The sequence below is a fragment of the Zeugodacus cucurbitae genome, chromosome 3 (genome assembly GCF_028554725.1).
Source record: "Zeugodacus cucurbitae isolate PBARC_wt_2022May chromosome 3, idZeuCucr1.2, whole genome shotgun sequence".
NCBI classification, from domain to species: domain Eukaryota; kingdom Metazoa; phylum Arthropoda; class Insecta; order Diptera; family Tephritidae; genus Zeugodacus; species Zeugodacus cucurbitae.
Genome location: NC_071668.1, coordinates 40,558,437 through 40,584,148, shown reverse-complemented (window position 1 = coordinate 40,584,148; position 25,712 = coordinate 40,558,437). Strand labels below are relative to the sequence as shown.

The 25,712-nt window shown below is 38.0% G+C and overlaps 1 protein-coding gene across 1 annotated transcript in view; it reads left to right on the top strand.

The window, feature by feature from the left end:
* LOC128920062 (short stature homeobox protein 2) overlaps positions 1–25,712 on the top strand; it is a 216,758-nt gene that overhangs the window by 20,283 nt on the left and 170,763 nt on the right. Inside the window, exon 2 of the mRNA XM_054226315.1 lies at positions 24,719–24,888. Within this exon, the coding sequence (XP_054082290.1) occupies positions 24,739–24,888 (150 nt within the window). The 5' untranslated portion in view covers positions 24,719–24,738. The remainder of the gene's footprint in view (positions 1–24,718; positions 24,889–25,712) is intronic.

The window sequence follows — 25,712 nt, the reverse complement described above, 5'->3', positions numbered from 1 at the left end:
ATGACTTTTCAAGGCCCCTGATATCGAACATGAAGAACTCAGTGCCTAAGGTTAATTTTTCAGCGAAAATATAGGTAAATCCCTCAGATATTTTAATGTAATTCATTCCCTCTGAATTTTTTTCTTATAACAGTTTCTCTCTGTACCTGAAATGGTAAAAATCGGGTCATAACTTCCCCCAGATCCCATATACCTAATTATAAGTAATATTAAATTAAGTGAGCGTATAGTCTTCGATACATTGTATCTTGGTGCTGAAAACGAGTGAAATCGGTTTAGGAATCACCTCAGTCCCCATATACTATTTATGATGATTTTCGTTATTCTATTGAACGTTATACCAAATATATGGGTCGACTTGTGTTATCTTTATAAAATTACATCAATAAATTGCGAGAGTATAAAATGTTCGGTTACACCCGAACTTAGCCCTTCCTTACTTGTTAGACATATCTCGTAAACTACTTATACTATATCAACCAAACTTTCTGGTTTCTCTTAGGTACTACCTTATACAACAAATGGAGGAAATAGGATCATAACCACGCCCTCCTCCCATACAAAGGTTATGTTGAAAACTACTAAAAATGTTTTAAGTCAGTAAGGGAAAACACTATCCTAAATTTCATTATAACGAAGGTACGGAAGACCTGCGCTCAAATTGGTATACACAATTTTAAATGGGTGTGGCTCCGCCCACTTATGGGTCAAAAACCATATATCCGAAACTACTCGAGCAACATCAATGAAATTTGTTTTATAATATATTCCTTGCATCCCAATGAAATGTTGTGGAAATAGGCCAAATCGGTTCACAACCACGCCTACTTCTTATATCCCAGAACTTTAAAGTCGATCATAATAGTTTATTTTACAATATGTGTAAATAGTGAAGATATTGGAACAGAACTTTGCATAAATACTTCATTTATAGTGTGGCAGCCCCTTTCTAAAAATCGCCGAAATCGGACCATAGGTTTTCAAGGCCGCATATATCGAACATGATTAATTTTTTACCGAAAATATAGGTACAGTGGCTCATAGCCAAGCAAGTATTACTTGAAAACCAAATACATTTTCAAAAAAATTTTCATGTCACTTTATAGCGGCAGATATACACATTAAATTTATGCTTTACTAAAATCAGATTTTATATTTATTTTATTTATTTACAACAAAAACAAACTACAATTTAGTATTGCACCTCACAGCGAAAATGATGCAGTAACAAAAAATATATATAAAATATATTGAAATATTTTAAGAGCACAACTAAATGTTTAGGTCGATTAGTACTTTATGGGATGCCCCTTAAGGTCCAGACCTAATGCTGGCTGGCTTTACTTCTTTTCGTTGACTTTGCAGACTTTGAATGCTTGTATAACCAAATGAGCGCTTTGAACGCTTTCAAATTAATGTCACAATCACTGTTGCCACACACTTAATAATTTATACATCAAAAAGTCAAACAAAACTTTCTAATAGTTTCATGTTAAATGTTATATTATTATAAACTCTTTGTAAATTTCTACCGACTTATATCAAATGTTTTAAATATTATACATTTTAACTATTTGTACTGACAAACGCACATGTGATACATTTTTGTGTGCTAATGTAGCAACAAAAAATTACAGAAATTGGTTAATTTCGCCCAAAACTTGTAACCCTCAAAAGCCCCGGAAGCGCTGGCAAATATGTAGAGCATTGATCTGTTCGAAACTTCAAGCGCTTGAAGCAAAGCTCCAAATGGTCTCTTTTCATATGCTCTAGTACAGATTTATTCAGTTTTGAATAAAGCAATTAAAGCCAGCCAGCATTGGGTCTGGACCTTTACTATCAATAACTGCATTCATACGTTTCAGCATGGATTCTTCTAATTTCTTTGTATAGTTTGGAGCAATTTTATTCCGTTCTGTTTGCAGGGTGTTTTTCAAATCGGCTTTATTCCTAATTTGCCTCGTTCCTAAACTGACCACAGATTCTCAATTGCATTCAGATCTGAAGAATGCGTTGGTGGTTCTACTATGTGGAAAGTTCCAAAAAAGCCAACTCCAAATTTGTGCTTCGGATCTTCATCTAGATAGTACCGAAAGTTATCAAAAGTACTTAATTTCGCGGCATTTTGTAGCAAATTTCATTTCAAAATGTCCAGATACACACTCTTGTGCATAGTACAATCAATGAATTCCAAATTCCCGACACCAGGAGACGACATGCATCCTCACACCATTAAATGCTCTCCACCATGTTCTACGGTACTACGTAGATTTTGCGGTTGTAGCTCAGCAATTGGTTTTGCCCATATATATGTATCTATTTTTATCCGATCTAAAGAGGTTGAAATTACTCCAATCTGTAAAAATTACGGTATTCCAGAAGCTTGCAGGTTTATTTAACCGGGCACTAAATTAATTTATTTCGGTCTGTCCGACCATTTAAATCAGCTTCTCTGAGCATTATTCTTGTGGTTTTGGAATGACTGTTCTTCCCAACGATTTTTTCCATTTCGTTGCTTTAAGCTGGAGCACTGTAAGTGGGGATTTCCTCGTATTTTCCGTACAATACAACGGGAGTCATTGTCGTTAAATCTTTTATTATGAGCCGATCTATTTTATTTGCGACACGATTTTCACGAACTTAACAATAAATGATTTGCCGATTAGTTCCATGACTCAGTTTCACCATTTACGAGACGTTACGTTGACTTTTTCCGTCTTTATAATACGTAGGACTAACTCGTGCACTTCAATACTGGCTTCGCATTTTGAAATATACTTTACAAATGACAATACTAAAATGTCAAAACTTTGAAATATTATTCCAGAATAGCTTACATTTATGACAGTACTTACTCTGCATTAGAAAATCGGCGCCAAGCTGTCGCCGCTAACGTTAAAAATTTCTGCGTCTGGCTGTGAGCTTGTATTTCGGTATACGAACATGTTTTTACTTATTGCTTGTAAAAATATAAATAATTTTTGAGTTGCAAAAGTTGCTAAGAGAGTATGATAGTTTTGTTCACATAACGGTTGTTTGTAAGTCATGAAACTAAACGAGTTAGATATAGGGTTGTAGGTATCAAAATGATCAGGGTGACGAGACGAGTCAAAATCCGAATGTCTTACGTACGGTAGTCACATTTGATGTCCGAAACGCATATAGGCCTCTTATTATAGACACCCTCGGACGTAAGGCAATATTAGCTGGCAGATATCACGCAAAGGCAAATGAGTCTCAACGAATGGAAGAGAGAGGGACGCAACTACGACGGGGAGATGCACTCACAGGATGATTAGAAGTGTACACACGAGTAGAGCATGAAGAAACCGACTTCTATCTGAAGAAATTTTCAAAACATTATTGTCGGAGAAGGCACGAAAGGCAATGACAATGAAAGGCAATGAAAATCGAGCCTATGACAAGGAATGCAACAAAACATTTTCCTAATGTATGTCAGCACACATTGTTGTTATTTTTATCCCAAAATTTAGATTATTTTATAAAAAAATTAATTTCAAGAATATTTTTACACATAAAAATACTATTTCTTTCAGTATTAATGAATTTAGATGCATTATTTGCATGCATAAACATGTTTTCTCTACATAGAGAAGAAAGACAATAGGGGTAATCATAATCCGGTGCAAATAGTCCTGCAAATGCAAATTTCGATGCAAATGCAAAATATTTTTGCATCATATTCTTAAACAAAAACAAATTACATGTGTTTTGCAAATGCAGCTGATTTCTTTTGCATACATATTTGTTTCGGTTTTTGGCGCGTCAGGTAAAATTTTTGGTAAGAAAAGAAATTTGAAAGAATTAACAATTTAAAACTTAATAAAGAGCGATAAGAAAGTGAAAAGGGAGCGACCGAACAAAAAATGGACAAATGAAGAAATCAACAAGCTTCTGGATTTTTTGGAGGAAGCAGATGAAATTGAAGTAAACATTTTAAGAAGTTTTAAATGTATAAATGCTTATTTATTTACTTTTATTAGGCTCCAACAGCACAATTTTTTACAAAAAATGCATTGTGGTTAAGGGAATCGAAGCCACGTGGGACTTGCTGCGGTGGAAGGTACGCCACCTAAAGAGTACGTTTAAAAAAGCGAATGATTATCGCACCTCAACTGGCGCTGGGATTGAAAATGGATGAGGGCGTTGGCAGTTTTGAAGGTAAATAATAAGAATTGAAAGTGCTTTGGGAACTTAAGTGATTAAATCTTTTACAGAAAAAATTGAGAAAATGTGCCCCCATTACAATCGCCTAAACAAAATTGTTTGAGCTAAATCGCATGTGCAAAATAACTTCTGCGCTCTCGACACGGGCAATGACTCCTTATCGCGCCACAGCCGTCAACAATTTCCCCACCAGTACATTCACCGCCAATAGTTTTTCCACCAGCAATTTCACCGCCAATAATAGTCTTTCCACCAACAATTTCACCGCCAATAGCCTCGCCATCAGCATTTCCACCGCAAATAATCTCCCCACCAGCAATATCACCGCCAATAGCCTCGCCGCCAGCAGTTCCACCGCCAACAGTTTTGCAGCAACCACTCCCACTTGGGGCTGATTTTCCACAATCAGTTAGAACTATGGCTAAAAAAATTAAAATGCAGGCTCCCAAAACATCAGCGGCTTGTTTGATGGTTTACCAGCAAAACAGAATGGAGTTGGAAAAAGAAAAGCTTCAATTTGAAAAAGAAAAGTTGGAGAAGCACCTAGAACTATCAAAAGCTGAAATTGAATTGAAAAAAGAAGAGGTAAAACTTAAGAAAATTAAATTGGAGCAAGTTGAAAAAATAAAAAGGTTAGAAATAGAAAAATACGAACGAATAGCTATGTATGAAATAAAAATTAAATACATGAAGTAATCCAAAATTTAACTTTTTTATTGTTTATTCAAACATTAATGAATGTATTGCTAGCCTTTTAGTTTCCCCTTTTCTGTTTGGTTGTACATCTTCGCTTTCCTCACCGTTGTCATCAGTGTACGTGGTGTCCTCATCGAGATTTGTATATTCGTAGTTTGTGCTGTCATCCTCTCGTAGTGTGTTGTGCAATATACAACACACAACAAACCAATCACAACATAAATTGTGGCTTTCTTTATTTATAAGGCGTGCTCGAACTCCTTAAGACTGCAAAACCGCTCCTTCAATAGGCCGAAGCAATGCTCGACTCGAACTCGAAATTTACTCTGACGCAAATTGAAATTAATTCGAGAATTACATAAATGTAGCATTTTCCAATAGATCGTGAGCGACTGTTTTTTTTATATCTGAATGCAACCCTGTTCATTGTGAAATTGACAGCTGATTTCTAGTTGTCAAATGTGAAATGAAATATTTGGTAAATATTCTAATTAGCAATCATGCCAAGGAAAAGCGAAAGAGAAAAAATTCTTAATTATTTGGTAGAGAATACGGCAAATGATATTCTTAATATAATAGGTAAAAGTTGGTGACTAAATATCTTCTTATATTCATGGTTCCTTTTTTATACAGAAGTGGACGAAGATGGTGAGGCGGTCGATAAAATTTTAGATGATTTGGATATGAATGTTGAAGTAGTGCTTTCATGCCGGCGTGGAATTGAGCATGAAGTCCCAAAGTCTCCAGTATGGCGAAATGAAATCTTGAATAAATTCGACGAAAACCGGTTCCGCCAAATGCTTCGAGTAAGCAAGGAACAATTTAACAATATATTTCACCTAATTAAGAACGATCTGGAATTCAATAAAGCACATTCCTCGAAACAGATTCCTGTGGATTTGCAGTTAGCAATTGTACTTTATCGTCTAGGCTCATACGGAGAAGGTGCTGCATTGATAAAAATTTCAACATTATTTGGTGGAGGAGATGGTGGTACTCTATCCATAATTACGAAAAGAGTTTTCAGTGCTATACTAAGGTAAAGAGATTCCTTCCTTTTTTGGCCAAATGAAACATAGCGATCAAAAATTGTACATGCTACGTATTCCGAAATGTCATTTTGCATTGGCCATATTGATGGTACGGAGATAAAGCTAGCAGAATCGCCAGTTATCAATCCTATATCATTCTTTTCTTGTAAGCACATACACTCTATCAAAGCCCAAATAGTTTGCGATTATAAACTCAAAATACGACACGTAACGTGGGACATGTTGGCAGTTGGCGAGATACGAGAGTATACCGCAGCAGCTCACTTTTCTTGCAAAAACACAAATTTTTTTCGTCACAGCAGTGGTTAGCTGGTGACTCAGCCTATTCTTTGTCCGAAACAATGATAACTCCATTCCGAAGTAATGATCGAGTGCTAGACATAAATTCTCGAATTAATTTCAATTTGCGTCACAGTAAATTTAGAGTTCGAGTCGAGCATTGCTTCGGCCTATTGAAGGAGCGGTTTTGCAGTCTTAAGGAGTTCAGAGCACGCCTTATAAATAAAGAAAGCCACAATTTATGTTGTGATTGGTTTGTTGTGTGTTGTATATTGCACAACATACTACGAGAGGATGACAGCACAAACTACGAATATACAAATCTCGATGAGGACACCACGTACACTGATGACAACGGTGAGGAAAGCGAAGATGTACAACCAAACAGAAAAGGGGAAACTAAAAGGCTAGCAATACATTCATTAATGTTGGAATAAACAATAAAAAAGTTAAATTTTGGATTACTTCATGTATTTAATTTTTATTTCATACATAGCTATTCGTTCGTATTTTTCTATTTCTAACCTTTTTATTTTTTCATCTTGCTCCAATTTAATTTTCTTAAGTATTACCTCTTCGTTTTTCAATTCAATTTCAGCTTTTGATAGTTCTAGGTGCTTCTCCAACTTTTCTTTTTCAAATTGAAGCTTTTCTTTTTCCAACTCCATTCTGTTTTGCTGGTAAACCATCAAACAAGCCGCTGATGTTTTGGGAGCCTGCATTTTCATTTTTGTGGAAAATCACCCCCAAGTGGGAGTGGTTGCTGCGAAACTGTTGGTGGTGGAACTGCTGGCGGCGAGGCTATTGGCGGTGATATTGCTGGTGGGGAGATTATTTGCGGTGGAAATGCTGATGGCGAGGCTATTGGCGGTAAAATTGTTGGTGGAAAGACTATTATTGGCGGTGAAATTGCTGGTGGAAAGACTATTGGCGGTGAATGTACTGGTGGGGAAATTGTTGACGGCTGTGGCGCGATAAGCAGCAAGTCATTGCCCGTGTCGACAGCGCAGAAGTTATTTTGCGCATGCGATTTAGCGAAACAAATTTTGTTTAGGCGATTGTAATGGGGGCACATTTTCTCAATTTTTTCTGTAAAAGATTTAATCACTTAAGTTCCCAAAGCACTTTCAATTCTTATTATTTACCTTCAAAACTGCCAACGCCCACATCCATTTCATCAATCCCAGCGCCAGTTGAGGTGCGATAATCATTCCCTTTTTTTAGCGTACTCTTTAGGTGGCGTACCTTCCACCGCAGCAAGTCCCACGTGGTTTCGATTTCCGTAACCACAATGCATTTTTTGTAAAAAAATTGTGCTGTTGGAGCCTAATAAAAGTAAATAAAAAAGCATTTATACATTTAAAACTTCTTAAAATGTTTACTTCAATTTCATCTGCTTCCTCCAAAAAATCCAGAAGCTTGTTGATTTCTTCATTTGTCCATTTTTTGTTCGGTCGCTCCCTTTTCACTTTCTTATCGCTCATATTGCTGTAAATAGTTTTATTGAGTTTTAAATTGTTAATTCTTTCAAATTTCTTTTCTTACCATAAATTTTACCTGACGCGCCAAAAACCGACACAAATATGTATGCAAAAGAAATCAGCTGTTTGAAATACAATACTAATTTGTACATTTACAATAGGGATTGAGTGTAGCATTTGCATAACAGTGTTGCATTTGCAAAACACATGTAATTTGTTTTTGTTTAAGAATATGGTGCAAAAATATTTTGCACTTACACCGAAATTTGCGTTTGAAAGACCAAGACAAGACAAGACAAGACCGGATTATGATTACACCTAATTATTTGTTTTAATTGCCTTTCAAGCCTAAAAAACGAGTAAGCATTGCATTGCATTGTCGTGAATACGAAAAAGTGTTGCTTGCTTATGTCTTTTGGTGTTCATTGCTATTTAGGTTCACTGCTTATATTGTTTCAAATGCCATCAAACAAGTCACATGCAATAAGGCGCAAATTGCTATGGTGGTTTCAAGTGCACTTGTGCAGCAGTTTAATATTAATATACATATGTACATATATAACCCTATAACTTTTTTTTTCAATATTTCTTTATTTATTGAATCTGCCTTTACTTTAAGCCTAACAATAAGTTATAAAATCTTAAAACTATTTAAAAAACTAGACAAGCTCAAACAAGTGATTGAGCTGTATTGGTGAAACGTTGCTCTTTAGTACGCAGGCATATCCCTTCTTTTTAGGTGTGTTTGATCGCAGGAATGTACTAAGGCATTAGCCAATGGGTTTGGGTGATCATGCTTTCTTCACCATAGGGATACCAAGATCTTTATGGGTATTTTCATTGCGAATGTACCATGGTGAGCACGTGATTGATCTAAGCATTTTCGATTGGAACCTTTGTATTATATCAATATTAGTTGCACAGGTCGTACCCCACAGTTGAATACCATACATCCAAATCGGCTTTATGACCGTATTGTATAAAAACACTTTGTTGTCTAGGCTATGTTTAGAGTTTTTATTTAAAAGCCAATTTAAATTTGCAGCTCTTATCTTCATGCACGTTATTTTACTAGATATATGTTTTCTCCATGTAAGCCTTCTATCTAGGTGAATACCAAGATATGTAACTTCATTCACTTGAGGCACTAGAATATTGTTCATTTTTACTGCCGGGCACATTTTTGGTCTTAGCGAAAATGTAACGTGCTTACACTTTTGTTCATTCACATTTATACGCCAGTTGGCTAGCCATTCTTCGACAGATCTTAAGTGCTCCGATATTCTTGATGCTATAATGTGGCATTTGTTACGGCTCACTAAAGCTGTGTCATCCGCGAAAGTTGATGTCAAAACATTATTAGCTGTTGGAAGATCAGCAGTATATATGATGTACAGAGTTGGGCCTAAAACACTGCCTTGTGGTACACCAGCCCTTATTTGTCGTTCATCAGATATAAAGTCTCCCACTTTAACCATAAATTATCTATTTTTTAGATAAGACTCCAATATTTTATACAATTCTAAAGGCAGAATGTTTTTAATCTTATATAAAAGCCCTTCATGCCACACCTTATCAAATGCCTGAGCTACGTCAAGAAATATAGCTGAACAGTACTCTCTGTGCTCGAATGCTTTTCTTATTTCGTTAGTTATTCTATTTACTTTTTCCATTGTACTATGTTTTGCACGAAACCCGAATTGGTGCGTTGGTATTACATTATTTTCGTGGAGGAGAGGAGACATCTTTGATAGTAGCACCTTTTCAAATATTTTCGAAAGGCGGGGTAGAAGACTGATTGGTCTGTATGAAGACGGCTGTGTCAAGTCTTTCCCAGGTTTATGTATCAGGATAATCTGCGACTTTTTCCACGAAACTGGATAGTATCCGAAACTTAGAATTGCATTGAAGGGCAAAGAGAGCACCTCTACAGTAATATTTGGTAACTCAATTAGCAATTTTGGGGTGATATTATCATGTCCTGGCGACTTTTTTGGATTAAGTTCTTTTATGATGCCAATAATTTCAGAAGGCGAAGACTTAAAGGACTCGGGCGACTCATTTGCTGTGTTAGGTAAGATTGACAATTTAAAGATATTCTTTGGGCAATTTGCTTGAAATACCTTTTCTAGGTGATTTGCAAAACAAGTAGCCTTTTCCTCGTCACTTCGAGCCCAATTTCCCCCCAAGTCTCGTATAGGCATGTTGGAGTAGACTGGTGGCTTCATGGACTTTTGGGCTTTCCAAAGTGAATTTTGCTTGCTTGAGTTTGGACACAGCTTCTTTATATATATTTCATTGTTGAGTTCTTCCTCGCGTTTAAGCGCTTTTTTTAATTTGCGTACAGCAGATTTCAATTGAAGCTGAGTGGAAGGGGAGCGATTTATCTGCCATTCTCGTCTAGCACGTCTTTTTTCGTTTACAAGCTGTTCTATTTCTCTATTACTGATTTTCCTGAGACCAAGTGGCTTATAGCTTTTTGGTGTTGCTAAGACCGCTGCGTTAATAATTATATCATTGAGTTCCCTTATAGTTTCGTCAATGTCTCCTTCTGTATTTATTTTGTATTCAATATTAATGTGGCTACTCACGTATTTTTTGTATTTTAGCCAGTTCGTTTTGTGAGATGTTAGGCCCACTTTCTTTTCAACAAATATGGGTTGTTCACATAACTTTATTAGTATAGGAGAGTGATCAGAAGATAGGTCAGTACATGTATCTACTGTTATGTGCGATTTATCTATATTTTTGATTACTGCAAAATCAATTAAATCTGGTATTTTTTTACGATCAGTAGGCCAATATGTCGGCTTACCCGGGGATATTATATCAAGGTTATTGCGCCTATTTATAATAGTATGATACAGCTGTCGTCCTTTCGGATTAATAAGTCGTGAGCCCCAATACATATGTTTTGCGTTGTAATCTCGCTAGCTAGAAATCTATGACCTAGCGTTTCAAAAAAGTCTTTAAATTCACTCTATGTAATTTTAAAACGAGGTGGACAGTATATAGCCGTCAGGTTTAAGTCTCCGCAACGATTTTTTAAAGATATTGTTGTAGCTTGTAACTGCGCTGTAGCATGAGATTCTAATGCGTGGTGGCTTAATCGTTTTCTAACTAACACTGCTGTTCCACCATGTGCCTTTCCATCTGGGTGATTTGTAACATAGAGTCTATACTCCGGTATAAAGAAATTATTTTTATTCGTAAGATGGGTTTCTGACAATAGCATTACATCTACATTATTTTCATTCAGAAATCTAATAAGCTCCAATTTATGTTGGTTAACACCATTAGCATTCCATATACAAATGTTAAGTACGCTCATTTTTAACTTAAAAAAGTTTGCAACATTTGGTTTTGGGCTTTGATTACCTCTTGAATCATATTTTGCATTGTTGACATAAATTGTGTCATACATTGGGTAAGGTTTAAAATCATTGTTTCAATGCTTCCATTTGGTTGGTTTTGGGGCAATTGCATTTGTGTTGTGTTGCCTTTTACCACGTTTGCATAGCTCCCTTGTGCAGCATTATTTTTAAGAACACATTGTTTTGAAATATGGACAGGGTTTTCAATAATTTCGTTGGAAGGAATATTTATCATTTGATTACGGCGTGATTGAATTCCAACAGTCAATTTAGTTTTTAAGTCTTTGTATACCGGGCAACCCCTATAGTTTGCAGTGTGATTTCCACCACAATTACTACATTTTTTATTTAAATCCTCTTTTTTAAGAGTACATTTTGATGTAGGATGCAGATCACCACACACCACACAGACACTGCGTAGAGTGCAATATGCTTTCGTGTGCCCATACTCTTGGCAGTTGGTGCATTGGACCGGACCATTTCTTTTATGTGGTTCCTCGACGATGATTCTGCGATGGAGCAAATATTTTAACTTGTAAATTGGATGTGTTTCATTTTTCTTTAGTTGTTCATTATTTGGCATCAATTCTATTTTGAACATTGGCTGAGGTACTTTGTTTCTGTTAAATATATTTACTACTGATTTAATACTAAAACCACCTTCTTCAAGAGCTTCTTTAACGTCGTTAGAGTCTATCGACGACTCTATACCTTTTATGACTACCACTAGACCTTTAGAGCTCTTCAATTGGTACGAGTAGTAATTCTTGTTATTATTTGATAAGAATTTCACTACATCCATGAAACTTTTTTCAGTGTGCGTTTGTATTTTCGTTTCATCTATGTTACCTTTTTTTAAAGGCACTATATGAAAATTGTTCGTGCCTATTAAATTGCTCAATTTGGAGACAAGCGCATTTGAGCTACGCTCACGCAAATAGATTGGAGGAGGTTTGGCATTCACTGCTGCAGTAGTACCCTTCGCATCGTCGTTAGGTTCTTTGCTTAGTAAGGCAAATCTATTGCTAATTAAAATGTCTGGCTTTTTACTATTCGGCGTGCCTGCTTGAAATTTTTTGTTATTGACCGCTGATTTAATTGGACTAGATTTCCTTTTTGTGTTTATGTAGCGGTCAATACCAGTCTGAATAGATGGTCCTTTCTTGCATTGTACATTCTCACCTTCTTTTTTGTTTTCCTTCGTTAACCGAGTGCTTGTTGGTACCTGCATACTTGTCGCTATCAGCGCATTTGTTGTTGCGCGATTGCTGTTTACTTCTGCTTCTGCCGACTGCGTCCTTTGCATCGATTCCAATTCAGCTGATCGCTGCGATGACTCATCACCGCCGTTGCTTTTTTTGTTGGCAGGAGTTGTTTTTGTTGGTTCCACAAAACTGAAGTAGGCATTTAAGGAATGCCTACGGCTTTGCTGGTGAGGCTGCGCAGCACTCATTATTGTTTGTTTGATTTTATTGTTTTTATATTTTTGTTTTGTGCAACAAAAAACATAAAAAAATTTTTTATGTTAATTTGTGTGCACTGTATTTTGATTTGATTGTCTGTTGACAATTTAATCGATGCTATTTATGTTGATGTTTGTTTACTTTTGTAACAAGAAAAAACAACAGATTTCACGGAGCGAATTAAACAGCACGTCCGTACACCTTGAATACTTCTCTCGAACCCTATAACTAACTCGTTTTGTTCAAGTGCCCCTTCTTCACATGTAAGACTTTTGAGACACTTAAGCGGGAAAAGCACTTAAATGAATCCCGCTGAAGTGCTTGGAGGTACTTACCAAGCTTTTTCTCAAATATTTCGATCTAGTATTTTTTCTTTTAGAAAGAAAATCACATTTATTTCTTATTAATAACAAAAATACTTACTAATAACAATAAATATGGAAGAAAAAACCTAAGAAAACTATGTACATATATGTATGTTTTCCTTTTGACAATACTTAGCGCATTCAATGTCAAAAATAATAAGAAGCACTTAAATGGGGAAAATTTCAAACAATTTTGTATTTGTGGCTTAAATATTACAGTCACTTAAGCGGGATAGACACTTAAGCGGAGACTCTTAAGCGGGGAATTTTATATGTAAATTTGAAAACAACAAAGGTGCCGCAAAATGTAGTCACTTAAGCGAGAAAGGCACTTAAACCGAGGGGGGGGGGGGGGGGGGCATAACTGTATTTACATTTTTATTTTTATTTTAGTATGTAGTCTTGCTCTTAGTGCTAATATCACAATTTGGTTACTTGGATTATGATCTGAAGGAGATAGTTTCCAATTAAAAAGGCTTTAAATGTGAGCTTCCGTTTCAAAAGGGGATATTTGTACGCATACAAATTTGTAAAACTTCGTTCATTTCAAAAAATTTTGATCTCGGCCTAAATTGTATTTTTTTATTTTGCTTGACCTGCAGCCACTCTACAATACAAAGTACCCACTGTTAGACAAACTGATTGAACCTTATCAGTGTGGGTTTAGACCTGGAAAATCTACATCTAACCAGATATTCACCATGCGCCAAATCTTGGAAAAGACCCATGAAAAGTGGATCGACAAACACCATCTCTTTGTCGATTTTAAAGCAGCCTTCGACAGCACGAAAAGGAGTTGCCTCTACGACGCTATGTCTGAATTTGGTATCCCCGCAAAACTAATACGGCTGTGTAAGGTGACGCTGAGCAACACCAAAAGTTCCGTCAGGATCGGGAAGGATCTCTCCGAGCCGTTCGATACCAAACGAGGTTTCAGACAAGGTGACTCACTATCTTGACTTCTTTAACCTGATGCTGGAGAAAATAATACGAGCTGCAGAGCAAAATAGAGAAGGTACAATTTTCTAAGAGAGTGTACAGCTACTGACGTACGCCGATGATATCGATATCATCGGAAACAACACCTGCGCCGTTAGTTCTACTTTTTCCAGACTGGATAGGGAAGTGAAGCGTATGGGTCTGGTGGTGAACGAGGACAGGACGAAATATCTCCTGTCATCAAACAAACAGTCAGCGCATTAACGTCTTGGCTCCCACGTCACTGTTGACAGTCATAACTTTGAAGTTGTAGATAATTTCGTCTATATGGGAACCAGCATTAACAGCAATAAGAATGTCAGCCTGGAAATCCAACGCAGAATCACTCTTGCCAACAGGGGCAACTATGGACTGAGTAAGCAATTGAAAAGTAAAGTCCTCTCTCGACGAACAAAAACCAAACTCTACAAGTCTCATCATTCCCGTCCTACTTTATGGTGCAGAAGCGTGGACGATGTCAACATGATGAGACGGCACTAGGAGTTTTCTAGAGAAAGGTTTTGCGGAAGATTTATGGTCCCTTAAACATTGTCAACGGCGTATACCGCAGAAGATCGAATGATGAGCTGTATGTGTTATTCGACGACATAGACATAGTCCAGCGAATAAAAAGACAGCGGCTACGCTGGCTAGGTCATGTTGTTCGAATGGACGAAAGTGCTCCAGCTCTGAAAGTGTTCGATGCAGTACCCACTGGTGGAAGCCGAGGGAGAAGGAGACCTCCACTCCGATGGAAGGACCAGATGGAGAGGGACCTGGCTTCGCTTGGTATAACCAATTGGCGCCAAACTGCCACAATGAGAGACGCGAGACCTCGCTGTTATGGCTATAACCGCGTATGCGGTGTTTACGCCAGTCAAGAAGAAGAAGAATTTAGAGCTTTTACTCGAAATAATTGTAATTGTATAATTTTGGTTTTGACGACTCATATTGATTTTACCACATCATCAATGAGAAAACCGTAGAAGATCGAAATAATGGCGGAAGAATGGATAATAACTCGAGAACGGAAATCGTAAGGGAATAAATGTGATTTTTCGTATTAATTGGAGAACCTACGTTTCGACGTCGTTTTATAACACCATTCTATATTATTTTGCAGTTATGCAGACAAGGATCCTCTGTGTACATAAGTGTCAATATTTTACGGTATCGTTGTTTTTTCTAAATTTACATATACAATTCTCCGCTTAAGAGCATCTGTGCGTTTCCCGCTTAAATGCCTGTAATATTTAAGCCACAAATACAAAATTGTTTGTAATTTTGCTCTTTTAAGTGTCTTTTAATCTTTTTGACATTGAATGCGCTGAGTATTGCCAAACGGAAAACATATACATATGTAGTTTTGTTAAGTTTTTTCTTCCATATTTATTGTTATTATTAATAAGTATTTCTGTTATTAATAGGAAATAAATGTGACTTTAATTCTAAATGAAAAAATATTAGATCGAGTATTTGAGTAAAAGCTTGGTAAGTACCTCGAGGCACTTAAGCGGAATTCATTTAAGTGCCTTTCCAGCTTAAGTGTCTTAAAAGTCTTGCATGTTAAGAAGGGGCACTTAAGCAGGGATTACTGTATTTTCAAATTTTGGATACAAGTATTTGCACCTTTGACTTTGGATATAAGAAAAACTGCTAATCTATTCATTGTTAATATACACTAAAACGCGACCTTGTAGATATATGTCCCGATATTCATAGTATGTTCGAGTCTGCCATTGGCTTGCCCTTTCGCGTTGTCTCATTCCTTTTTAATTCGTTGAGGGAGTGGTACATACTGGGGATGTCGGAAGTGCAAAAAAGTATCGATAGATATCATATCGCATTTTTTTGGGAGTATCAATATCGACATTAATATTTTTCTAAAAAATATCGATATAACGTTGTATCACCTGAACAACGTATTACTGAAAGGCCCCGATCTCTTACGATCGCTGGTGGGTGTTCTATTAAGGTTTCGTGAACGCCCAGTGGCTGTATGTGGAAACATACGCGAAATGTTTCATCAGATATAAAGTGAGAAAAGATGACCAGGTAGCGCAACAGTTCCTCTGGAGGAACGGCGATACTAATAAGAGTCCTGATGTATTCGCTATGACTGTTATGACGTTTGGCGCATCGTGTTCTCCATCTTTTGCAAATTAAATAAAGATTAAGAACGCTCTACTATTCGAGAAGACTATTCCACGAGCCGTAGCAACAATTGTCCAAAATACTTTGTGCACGACTGGTTACACAGTATGGGTGATGAATACGAAATGATTCGACTTGGTACCAACGTTCGCTTCAACCACAATGAAGGCGGTTTCGAGATGCGGAATTGGATGTCTAATTCTAAACGAGTTTTTGGGAGCGCTCTCAAGCCAACCCAAGCTAGCCAACAAATGCTTTGTAAAGCCAGGATCCCAACAATTTCTAATTAAATAACTCATGAAGAAGGTTCACGGGCCCAGAATTTTTAAATCTATCAGAAACTCTGTGGCCACCATCCGAATTAAAAAATCCGCAAACTGTAACGGAAATTATACAACACTTGGGAATTGACTCAACAAAAGTTACTGATGATTCTCAACCAGATCCTAAATGGTTTAGTAAATGCGATAAACTGCGCGCTGTACAAATGTGCATTTTACGGTTTCTCCGCTTAATTATGAAAATGGTAAAAATTGCACGCTGTGCAAATGTGAATTTTACGGTTTCTTTGCTTAATTATGAAAACTGCAACAAGAAACCTAATTACTCAGACATTTCTTCACGATGACACCTGAACAAACGCTAAACTTCTTCTTTTTCGTAAATGTGAAGAAGAATGCTACAGAGCAGAATTCGATCAACTAAAAATAGGCGTGGTAAGTCGGAAAAGCTCAATCTATAAACTTTTTCCATTTATGGACAAATTCGGGCTGTTGCACGTAAAGGGCCGGATCGTAGAAGCCAGAGGAGTAACAACTGATCTTAAACAACCGAAAATTCTTCCCCGCAACAACACTCACAGATTTCTATCACGGCAGGTTTCATCACCACCATAATGAGATAGTGGTGAATGAGATGAGCAGCGGTTTTGTATAAATGGTCTACAAGCTTTGGTACGAGCGGTAGCACGGGAATGTCAACAATGTTTCTCCAAGTTGAGAAAGTTACCTGCGGAGCGTCTGGCGGCATTTACTCATCTCTTTGCATACACTTAAGTCGATTATTTTGGACCCTTTGACGTGACGGTTGGCAGAAAACATGAGAAGCGGTAGGGTATTATTTTTACATGCATGACTATACGTGTAGTACATATTGAGATATCGCCCATAAGTGGGCGACGCTACGTCTGAGCTCTACAATTGTTTATATCACGACGGGGAGTTGCACGGCGAATCATGTCGGATAATGGCACTAATTTTAGAGGTGCTAGTCATATGTTAATTGAAAAGATATCATCTGACACGCTGATGGAAAAATATCCCAACATCGATTGGACTTTCGTATCACCGCATATGGGCGGATCGTGGGAGCGTATGGTCTGATCGATAAAATCTGTATTAATGAACATATTACCAAAAGAAAAAGTCTCAAATAAGGAGTACGGAGAGCCACATTAGCCGACGTCGAAAATATCATTAACATGCGTCCGCTCACTTACGTCCCGGTGGAGTCACATGACAATGAGGCTTTGGCACCTAATCATTTTCTTCTCGGAAATTCGAGCGGTATAACAGAACATGTCGGTTACAATTATCCTTCTTTGCTGAATAAACAATTTCGTATGTACTGCGAGTTGGCCGATCGATTTTGGAGGCGATGGATTCGCGAATGGTTGCCAGGGCTAACAAGACACGCAAAATGGTTCGATAATGCACCAGAACCAATCGCTCCAAAATACATCGTAATAATTGTTGATGAAAATACTAAACGAAACACTTGGACAAAAGGAAGAGTGCTGGATGTCATCAAAGGAAGTGACGGATAAATAAGAAGCCTGTAGTAGAAACTTCCAGCGTCTTGATAATACGGCCAGTAGTAAAACTTTATTTACTAAAATATAAATTTGTCAATTTATTTAATTTCAGATATATGCATTAAAATGCTGCACTGCTGATCTATTACATTGTTAATATACATTAAAACGCTACCTTGTAGATGTATGTCCCGCTATTCATAGTATATTCGAGTCCGCTTTTCGCTTGCCCCTTCGCGTTGTCTCATTATTTTTTAATTCGTTGACGGAGTGGTACGTACAACTAGAATAATGTATATCAAATAATGTCTTTCAACTAAAATTGTAATTGAAATTAAATATAATACGAAATAGCTTAAAATACATGTTTAGCTCTGCCACCCGTCAACAGATGCTACAGCTCAAATTCAGTAATTGTGTAAAATTTTATTACGCTATCTTCATTATTTCCTAATGTGTATGTTATAAAGTTAACGAATCAGATGGAATTGAATATTGAGTTATATGGGAAGTAGACGTGGTTGTGAACCGATCAGGGTGTTAAGAGAATATTATGTACCAAATTTCATTGAAAGCGGCCGAGTAGTTCCTGAGGTATGGCTTTTGTCCCATAAGTGGGCGACGCCACGCCCATTTTCAATTTTTTTAAATCAGAGAGAGACATTTTTCTGCCATTTATTCTGTATATGTATATTGCCAAAAACGGCATATTTGTAACGTAGTACAAAACGAAAGGGGATATTATTAAAATTCCGTGTCAAAATGAGATATTCTGTTTTTTTTTTGTAATTGTGTAGCTCTAAATGGCAAGGACCTATTTTTTACCGAATTGTATAGTTCGACCTCAAAGTTCTGGTATATAGGAAGTAGGCATGGTTGTGAAGCGATTTGGCCAATTTTCACAACATATCATTGGGATGTAAGGAAACTATTACAAACCAAGTTACATTGAAATCGGCGGAGTAGTTCCTGAGATATGGTTTTTGATCCATAAATGGGCGACGTCCCGCCCATTTTCCATTTTGTAAAAAAATCTGAGTGCAGCTTCCATCTGTCATTTCTTATGTGAAATTTAGTGTTTCTGACGTTTTTCGTTACTGAATTAACCCACTTTAAGTAATTTTCAACCTAACCTTTGTATGGGAGGTGGGCGTGGTTATTATCCGATTTCTTTCATTTTTGGACTGTATAAAAGTGGCTAAAAAAACGACTGCAGAAAGTTTGGTTTATATAGCTCTATTGGTTTCCGAGATATGTACAAAAAACCTATTTTGGGGCGGTGCCACGCCCTACCTCCCCAAACAAATTACATCCAAATATGCCCCTTCATAGTGCGATCCATCATATAAAATTTTATTTCCATAGCTTTATTTATGGCTTAGTTATGGCACTTTATGTGTTTTCGGTTTTCGCCATTTTGTGGGCGTGGCAATGGTTCGATTTTGCGAAAGCAACCTCCTCAGGGTGTCAAGGAATATGTGTTCCAAGTTTCATTACGATATCTTAATTTTTACTCAAGTTATCGCTTGCACGGACAGACGGACGGACGGACAGACAGACATTCGGATTTGAACTCCACCCTTCACCCTGATCACTTTGGTATATATAACCCTTTATCTAACTCGTTTTAGTTTTGGGTGTTACAAACAACCGTTATGTGAACAAAGCTATAATACTCTCTAGCAACTTTGTTGCGAGAGTATAAAAACAAACGGTTGAATTTATAAACCAAATTTATTTTTATTTACCGCTTTTCTATAATATTCTGATCCTTTAAGGAATCAAAAATCATTATTAGATCCGGGATGGTCAAAATAAATATGAATACAATTTTTATTTGCCATTTTGCACATCGATAGAATTAAAATTTTGGTTTGTTTACATTTTTATACTCTCGCAACAAAAGTTGCTTAGAGAGTATTATAGTTTTGTTCACATAACGGTTGTTTGTAACACCTAAAACTAAAAGAGTTAGATATAGAGTCATATATACAAAAGTGATCACGGTGGCGAGTAGATTTGAAATCCGAAGTCGGAAGTCTGTCCGTCCGTCTGTCCGTCTGTGCAAGCTGTAACTTGAGTAAAAGTTAAGATATCTTGACGAAACTTGGCACAAATATTCCTTGAGACTATGATAGGATTGCTTTCGAAAATGGGTGAAATCGGACCATTGCCACGCCCACAAAATGGCGAAAACCAAAAACACATAAAGTGTCATAACTACGCCATAAATGAAGTTAGAAAAGTAAAATTTGGAATACAAATCGGTTATTTGTATTTAACTCGCAAACCAATAAAGCTATATAAACCAAACTTTCTGCAGTCGGTTTTCTTACATACCCCACTACACACCATGAAAATAGTTGAAATCGGATAATAACCACCCCCACCTGCCGTACAAAGGTTAGGTTGAAAATTACTAAAAGTGGGTTAACTCACTAACGAAAAACGCCAGAAACACTAAATTTCACATAAGAAATGGCATATGGAAGCTACATTCAGATTTTTTTACAAAATGAAAAATGGGCGTGGCATCGCCCACTTATGGGTCAAAAACCATATCTCAGGAACTACTCGACAAATTTCAATGAAATTCGGTATATATATTCTGATGACACGTGTGGAAGTTGGGCGAAATTTGTTCACAACCACGACTACTTTCCTTATATATATATATATATATATATATATTTGGCGTAGGAACCGATTTAAGCGATTATAGCCGAATCCACCAGAGCGCGCCACTCATTCCTCCTTTTTGCTTTTTGGCGCCAACTGGAAACACCAAGTGAAGCCAGGTCACTTTGCACTTGGTCTTTCCACCGGAGTGGAGGTCGTCCTCTTCCGCGGCTTCCTCCAGCGGGTACTGCATCGAATACTTTCAGAGCTGGAGTGTTTTCTTCCATCCGTACAACATGCCCTAGCCAGCGTAGCCGCTGTCTTTTTATTCGCTGAACTATGTCAATGTCGTCGTATAACTCGTACAGCTCTTCGTTCCATCGTCTGCGGTATTCGCCGTTGCCAATGTTTAGAGGACCATAAATCTTGCGCAAAACCTTTCTCTCCAAAACCCCAAGAGTCGTCTCATCGGATGTTGTCATCGTCCACGCTTCAGCGCCATACATCAGGACGGGAATAATGAGCGACTTATAGAGTTTGATTTTGGTTCGTCGAGAGAGGACTTTACTTTTCAATTGCCTACTCAGTCCAAAGTAGCACCTGTTGGCAAGAGTGATTCTGCGTTGGATTTCAAGGCTGACATTGTTGGTGTTGTTAATGCTGGTTCCCAGATAAACGAAATTATCTACAACTTCAAAGTTATGACTGTCAACAGTGACGTGGGAGCCAAGACGCGAGTGCGCTGACTGTTTGTTTGATGACAGGAGATATTTCGTCTTGTCCTCATTCACCACCAGACCCATACGCTTCGCTTCTTTATCTAGTCTGGAAAACGCAGAACAAACGGCGCGGTTGTTGCTTCCGATGATATCAATATCATCGGCATACGCCAGGAGCTGTACACTCTTGTAGAAGATTGTACCTTCTCTATTTAGTTCTGCAGCTCGTATTATTTTTTCCAGCAATAGATTGAAGAAGTCGCACGATAGTGAGTCACCCTGTCTGAAGCCTCGTTTGGTATCGAACGGCTCGGAGAGGTCCTTCCCGATCCTGACGGAGCTTTTGGTGTTGCTCAACGTCAGCTTACATAGCCGTATTAGTTTTGCAGGGATACCAAATTCAGACATCGCGGCATAAAGGCAGCTCCTTTTCGTGCTATCGAAGGCAGCTTTAAAATCGATAAAAAGATGGTGAGTATCGATTCTTCTCTCTCGGGTCTTTTCCAAGATTTGGCGCATGGTGAATATCTGGTCCATTGTGGATTTTCCAGGTCTAAAGCCACACTGATAAGGTCCAATCAGTTCGTTGACGGTGGGCTTTAGTCTTTCACACAATACGCTCGACAAAACCTTATATGCGATATTGAGGAGACTTATACCACGGTAGTTGGCGCAGATTGTGGGGTCTCCCTTCTTATGGATTGGGCAGAGCACACTAAGATTCCAATCGTCAGGCATGCTTTCTTCCGACCATATTCTACAAAGAAGCTGATGCATGCACCTTATCATTTCTTCGCCGCCGTATTTGAATAGCTCGGCCGGTAATCCATTGGCCCCTGCCGCTTTGTTGTTTTTGCAGCGGGTAATTGCTATTCGAATTTCTTCATGGTCGGGTAATGGAACATCTATTCCATCGTCATCGGTTGGGGAATCGGGTTCGCCATCTCCTGGAGTTGTACTTTCACTGCCATTGAGCAGGTCGGAGAAGTGTTCCCTCCATAATCCCAGTGTGCTCTGGGCATCCGTTACCAGATTACCTTCTCGGTCCCTACATGATAATGCTCCGGTCTTGAAACCTTCTGTTAATCGCCTCATCTTTTCATAAAATTTTCGAGCATTACCCATGTCGGCCAGCTTTTCAAGCTTTTCATACTCACGCATTTCGGCCTCTTTCTTTTTACGTCTGCAAATGCGTCTCGCTTCCCTCTTCAGTTCTCGATATCTATCCCACCCCGAACGTGTTGTGGTCGATCGCAACGTTGCGAGGTAGGCAGTCTATTTTCTCTCCACTGCGGAACGACAATTCTCATCGTACCAACTGGTTTTTTGGCGTTGCCGGAGACCAATTGTTTCGGCTGCAGCGGTATGCAATGAGTTTGAGATGCCGTTCCACAGCTCCCTTATATCGAGATGCTGATGAGTGCTCTCAGAGAGCAGGAGTCCAAGACGAGTAGAAAATCGTTCGGCTGTCGGTTGTGATTGCAGCCTTACGACGTCGAACCTTCCTTGTGTTTGTTGACGGGCGTTCTTTGCTGCACAGAGGCGAGTGCGAATCTTTGCTGCTACTAGATGATGGTCCGAGTCAATGTTTGGTCCTCGGAGCGTACGCACGTCTAAAACACTGGAGACATGTCTTCCGTCTATCACAACGTGATCGATTTGATTGCGCGTGTTTCGATCAGGGGACAGCCACGTTGCTTGATGAATTTTTTTATGCTGGAATCTGGTACTACAGACAACCATATTTCGGGCCCCAGCGAAGTCGATCAGCCTCAGGCCGTTTGGCGATGTTTCGTCATGGAGGCTGAATTTTCCGACTGTTGTGCCAAAGACACTTTCTTTACCCACCCTGGCGTTAAAATCGCCAAGCACGATTTTGACATCGGGGCGGGGGCAGCGCTCATAGGTGCGTTCTAGGCGCTCATAGAAAGCATCTTTGGTCACATCGTCCTTCTCTTCCGTTGGGGCGTGGGCGCAAATCAGCGATATGTTGAAGAACCTCGCTTTGATGCGGATTGTGGCAAGACGTTCATCCACCGGGGTGAATGCCAGGACTCGGCGACGTAGTCTCTCTCCCACCACAAATCCAACACCGAATTTGCGCTCCTTTATATGGCCGCTGTAGTAGATTTCACAAGGACCCACCTTCTTCCGTCCTTGTCCCGTCCATCGCACTTCTTGGACGGCGGTGATGTCAGCCTTTAGTTGTATGAGGACATCAACCAGCTGGGCAGAGGCACCTTCCCAATTAAGAGTCCGGACATTCCAGGTGCATGCCCACAAATCATGATCCTTAGTACGTTTGCAGGGGTCGTCATCAAAAGGGGGATTTCTCATCCGAGGCTCGGTGTTTGTTTTCATTGGGGAGATTTTTTTATGTGGTGGGTACCAAGCCCTACGCACAACCGCACAAGCGGGCTTCGCCTTCTCACTTTAGCTCGCCTCCAAACGGATGTCTGTTAGCTACCCAGGGGATACTTGGTCTAAAACCGGAAGTCGTGAGCTGCTTGAGTCATATACAAAAGAATCTTCCTGGCCACTCCCAAGTGAATGGCAATCAGAAACTTTCCTCACTTGCGTGAACTTCTACATATGACCCCATCCCCCAAACCTTATAACTCAATTTTGAATTCCATCTGATTCCTTCACTTTATAATGTATACATAAGGAACAAATGAAGTTAGCGGAATTAAACTTTACACAAATAGTGCATTTCATCTCTGGCTTCACTTGTGAACAAATTGTCGAAAACGGACTATAACTTTTCAATGCCCTAGATATCGAACATGTCGAACTCAGCGCCAATGGGTCAATTTTAACCGTAAATATGGGTAAATCTCTCAGATAATTTAATGCAATTCAGAGGAAATTTTTGCATCTAATAGTGTGTCTCTGTTCCAAAAATTATTAAAATCGGGTCATAACATCTCCTAGCTCCCATATACCTAATTATAGGTTTTTCAAAAATACGAAGGGCTTTATTCCGCATATATGTATTGGTTAATATGTGAGATATCTTAGCAAAATTAAGTGAGCGTAAAGTCTTGGATATAGTGTATAGTGAAAATGAATGAAATCGGTTCAGAAATTACCTGAGCCCTCATATAGTATATATTACGATTTTCGTTATTCTATTAAACTTTATGCCGAATTTATTGGTAAATTTGTATGTTTGTAAATAAATTGTGAGAGTATAAAATGTTCGGTTGCACCCGAACGTAGCCTTTTCTTACTTGTTATCTGTCAAAATGGGGTTTCCCGCTATTGTCAACTACTTTTTTTTTGGATAAAACCTAATTAATGTGAATGAAAAAACGCGATGAACTGGCAATGCCTCTAGTTCAACATGCAAGCTATGATAGCTTATGACAAGCCAAAATAATTATGTTGACTAAGTCTTCCATACAAAATAAGCTAATATCTTAATAAAACCCGCCTAATAATTCTTAAACATTCAGTGTGCGAAGGAGCGGTCAATGACCTTATGATATAGTATAATATAAATTTTACCCAAAAATCTACGTTATTTTGTTACAGAAAAATAAGAGGCAACCGAAATGAGTAATAAGCAACGCCGAACGCGAACCAATTTTACTACAGAACAATTAAACAATCTAGAGAAATTATTTGATGAAACGCATTATCCCGACGCTTTTATGAGAGAAGAATTAAGTCAGCGCCTGGGATTAAATGAAGCAAAAGTACAGGTAAGATTTGTGATACAGGGACTCAAACTAAGTAAAAATGGGCAAGTTAGGTTGGATTTAAGGATATACAGTGATCCCCGCTTAAGCGCCCCGGACTATTACTTTTTAAGGCCTCAGATATCGAACATGAGGTCCTCAAAACTTGTTCCAAATTTGATATTGAAAATATCAGTTAGTCTCTTAGATATTCTAAAGAAATTCAAAGAAGATGTGTTTCTTCTAATAGTAGGCGTCTCTCTAAAAAAATTATGAAAAAAATCATCGGGAGAAAACTAACGCTCGAGCAGGGACCGGTTCGTATTATTCGAAAGTATTCTAGTGACCATAAGTATCAAGCGAATTTTCAAATAACAAAAAATTTCACTGCGAGATAACCGGTTATCCACCATAAACAAAAGTCAAAGCTTGCACAAGGAGGTGTGTTTGGATAGTGCAACTCGGACGATCCCGAGTAAGCCATTGGTAGGAAAAGGAACCATCGCTGTTGCCGCTACAACAAGCACTTAATTTGGTAAATAAATAAATTACAAAGTTATAGTAAATAGAAAATAAAATTGTCCATTTAATTTACAACCCTATTCTGTGCACTTGACAAAATAACAAAAAAATTGAAATTTTTTCAGATTTTTATCAAGTAAGAAATTTTTTGATAAAAGAAAAAACTTCAGTACGCATAGCTTTTCCCCACACGTGTGGAAAAAAAATAATGTAAACAGAAACAGCTGATTTCTGTCCAATTATATTCGAATTGAATTGAATTATTTTATTACATAAGTTTTCAAATGCATTCCAATATTTGTTATAAAATAGTTAATAATTTAACA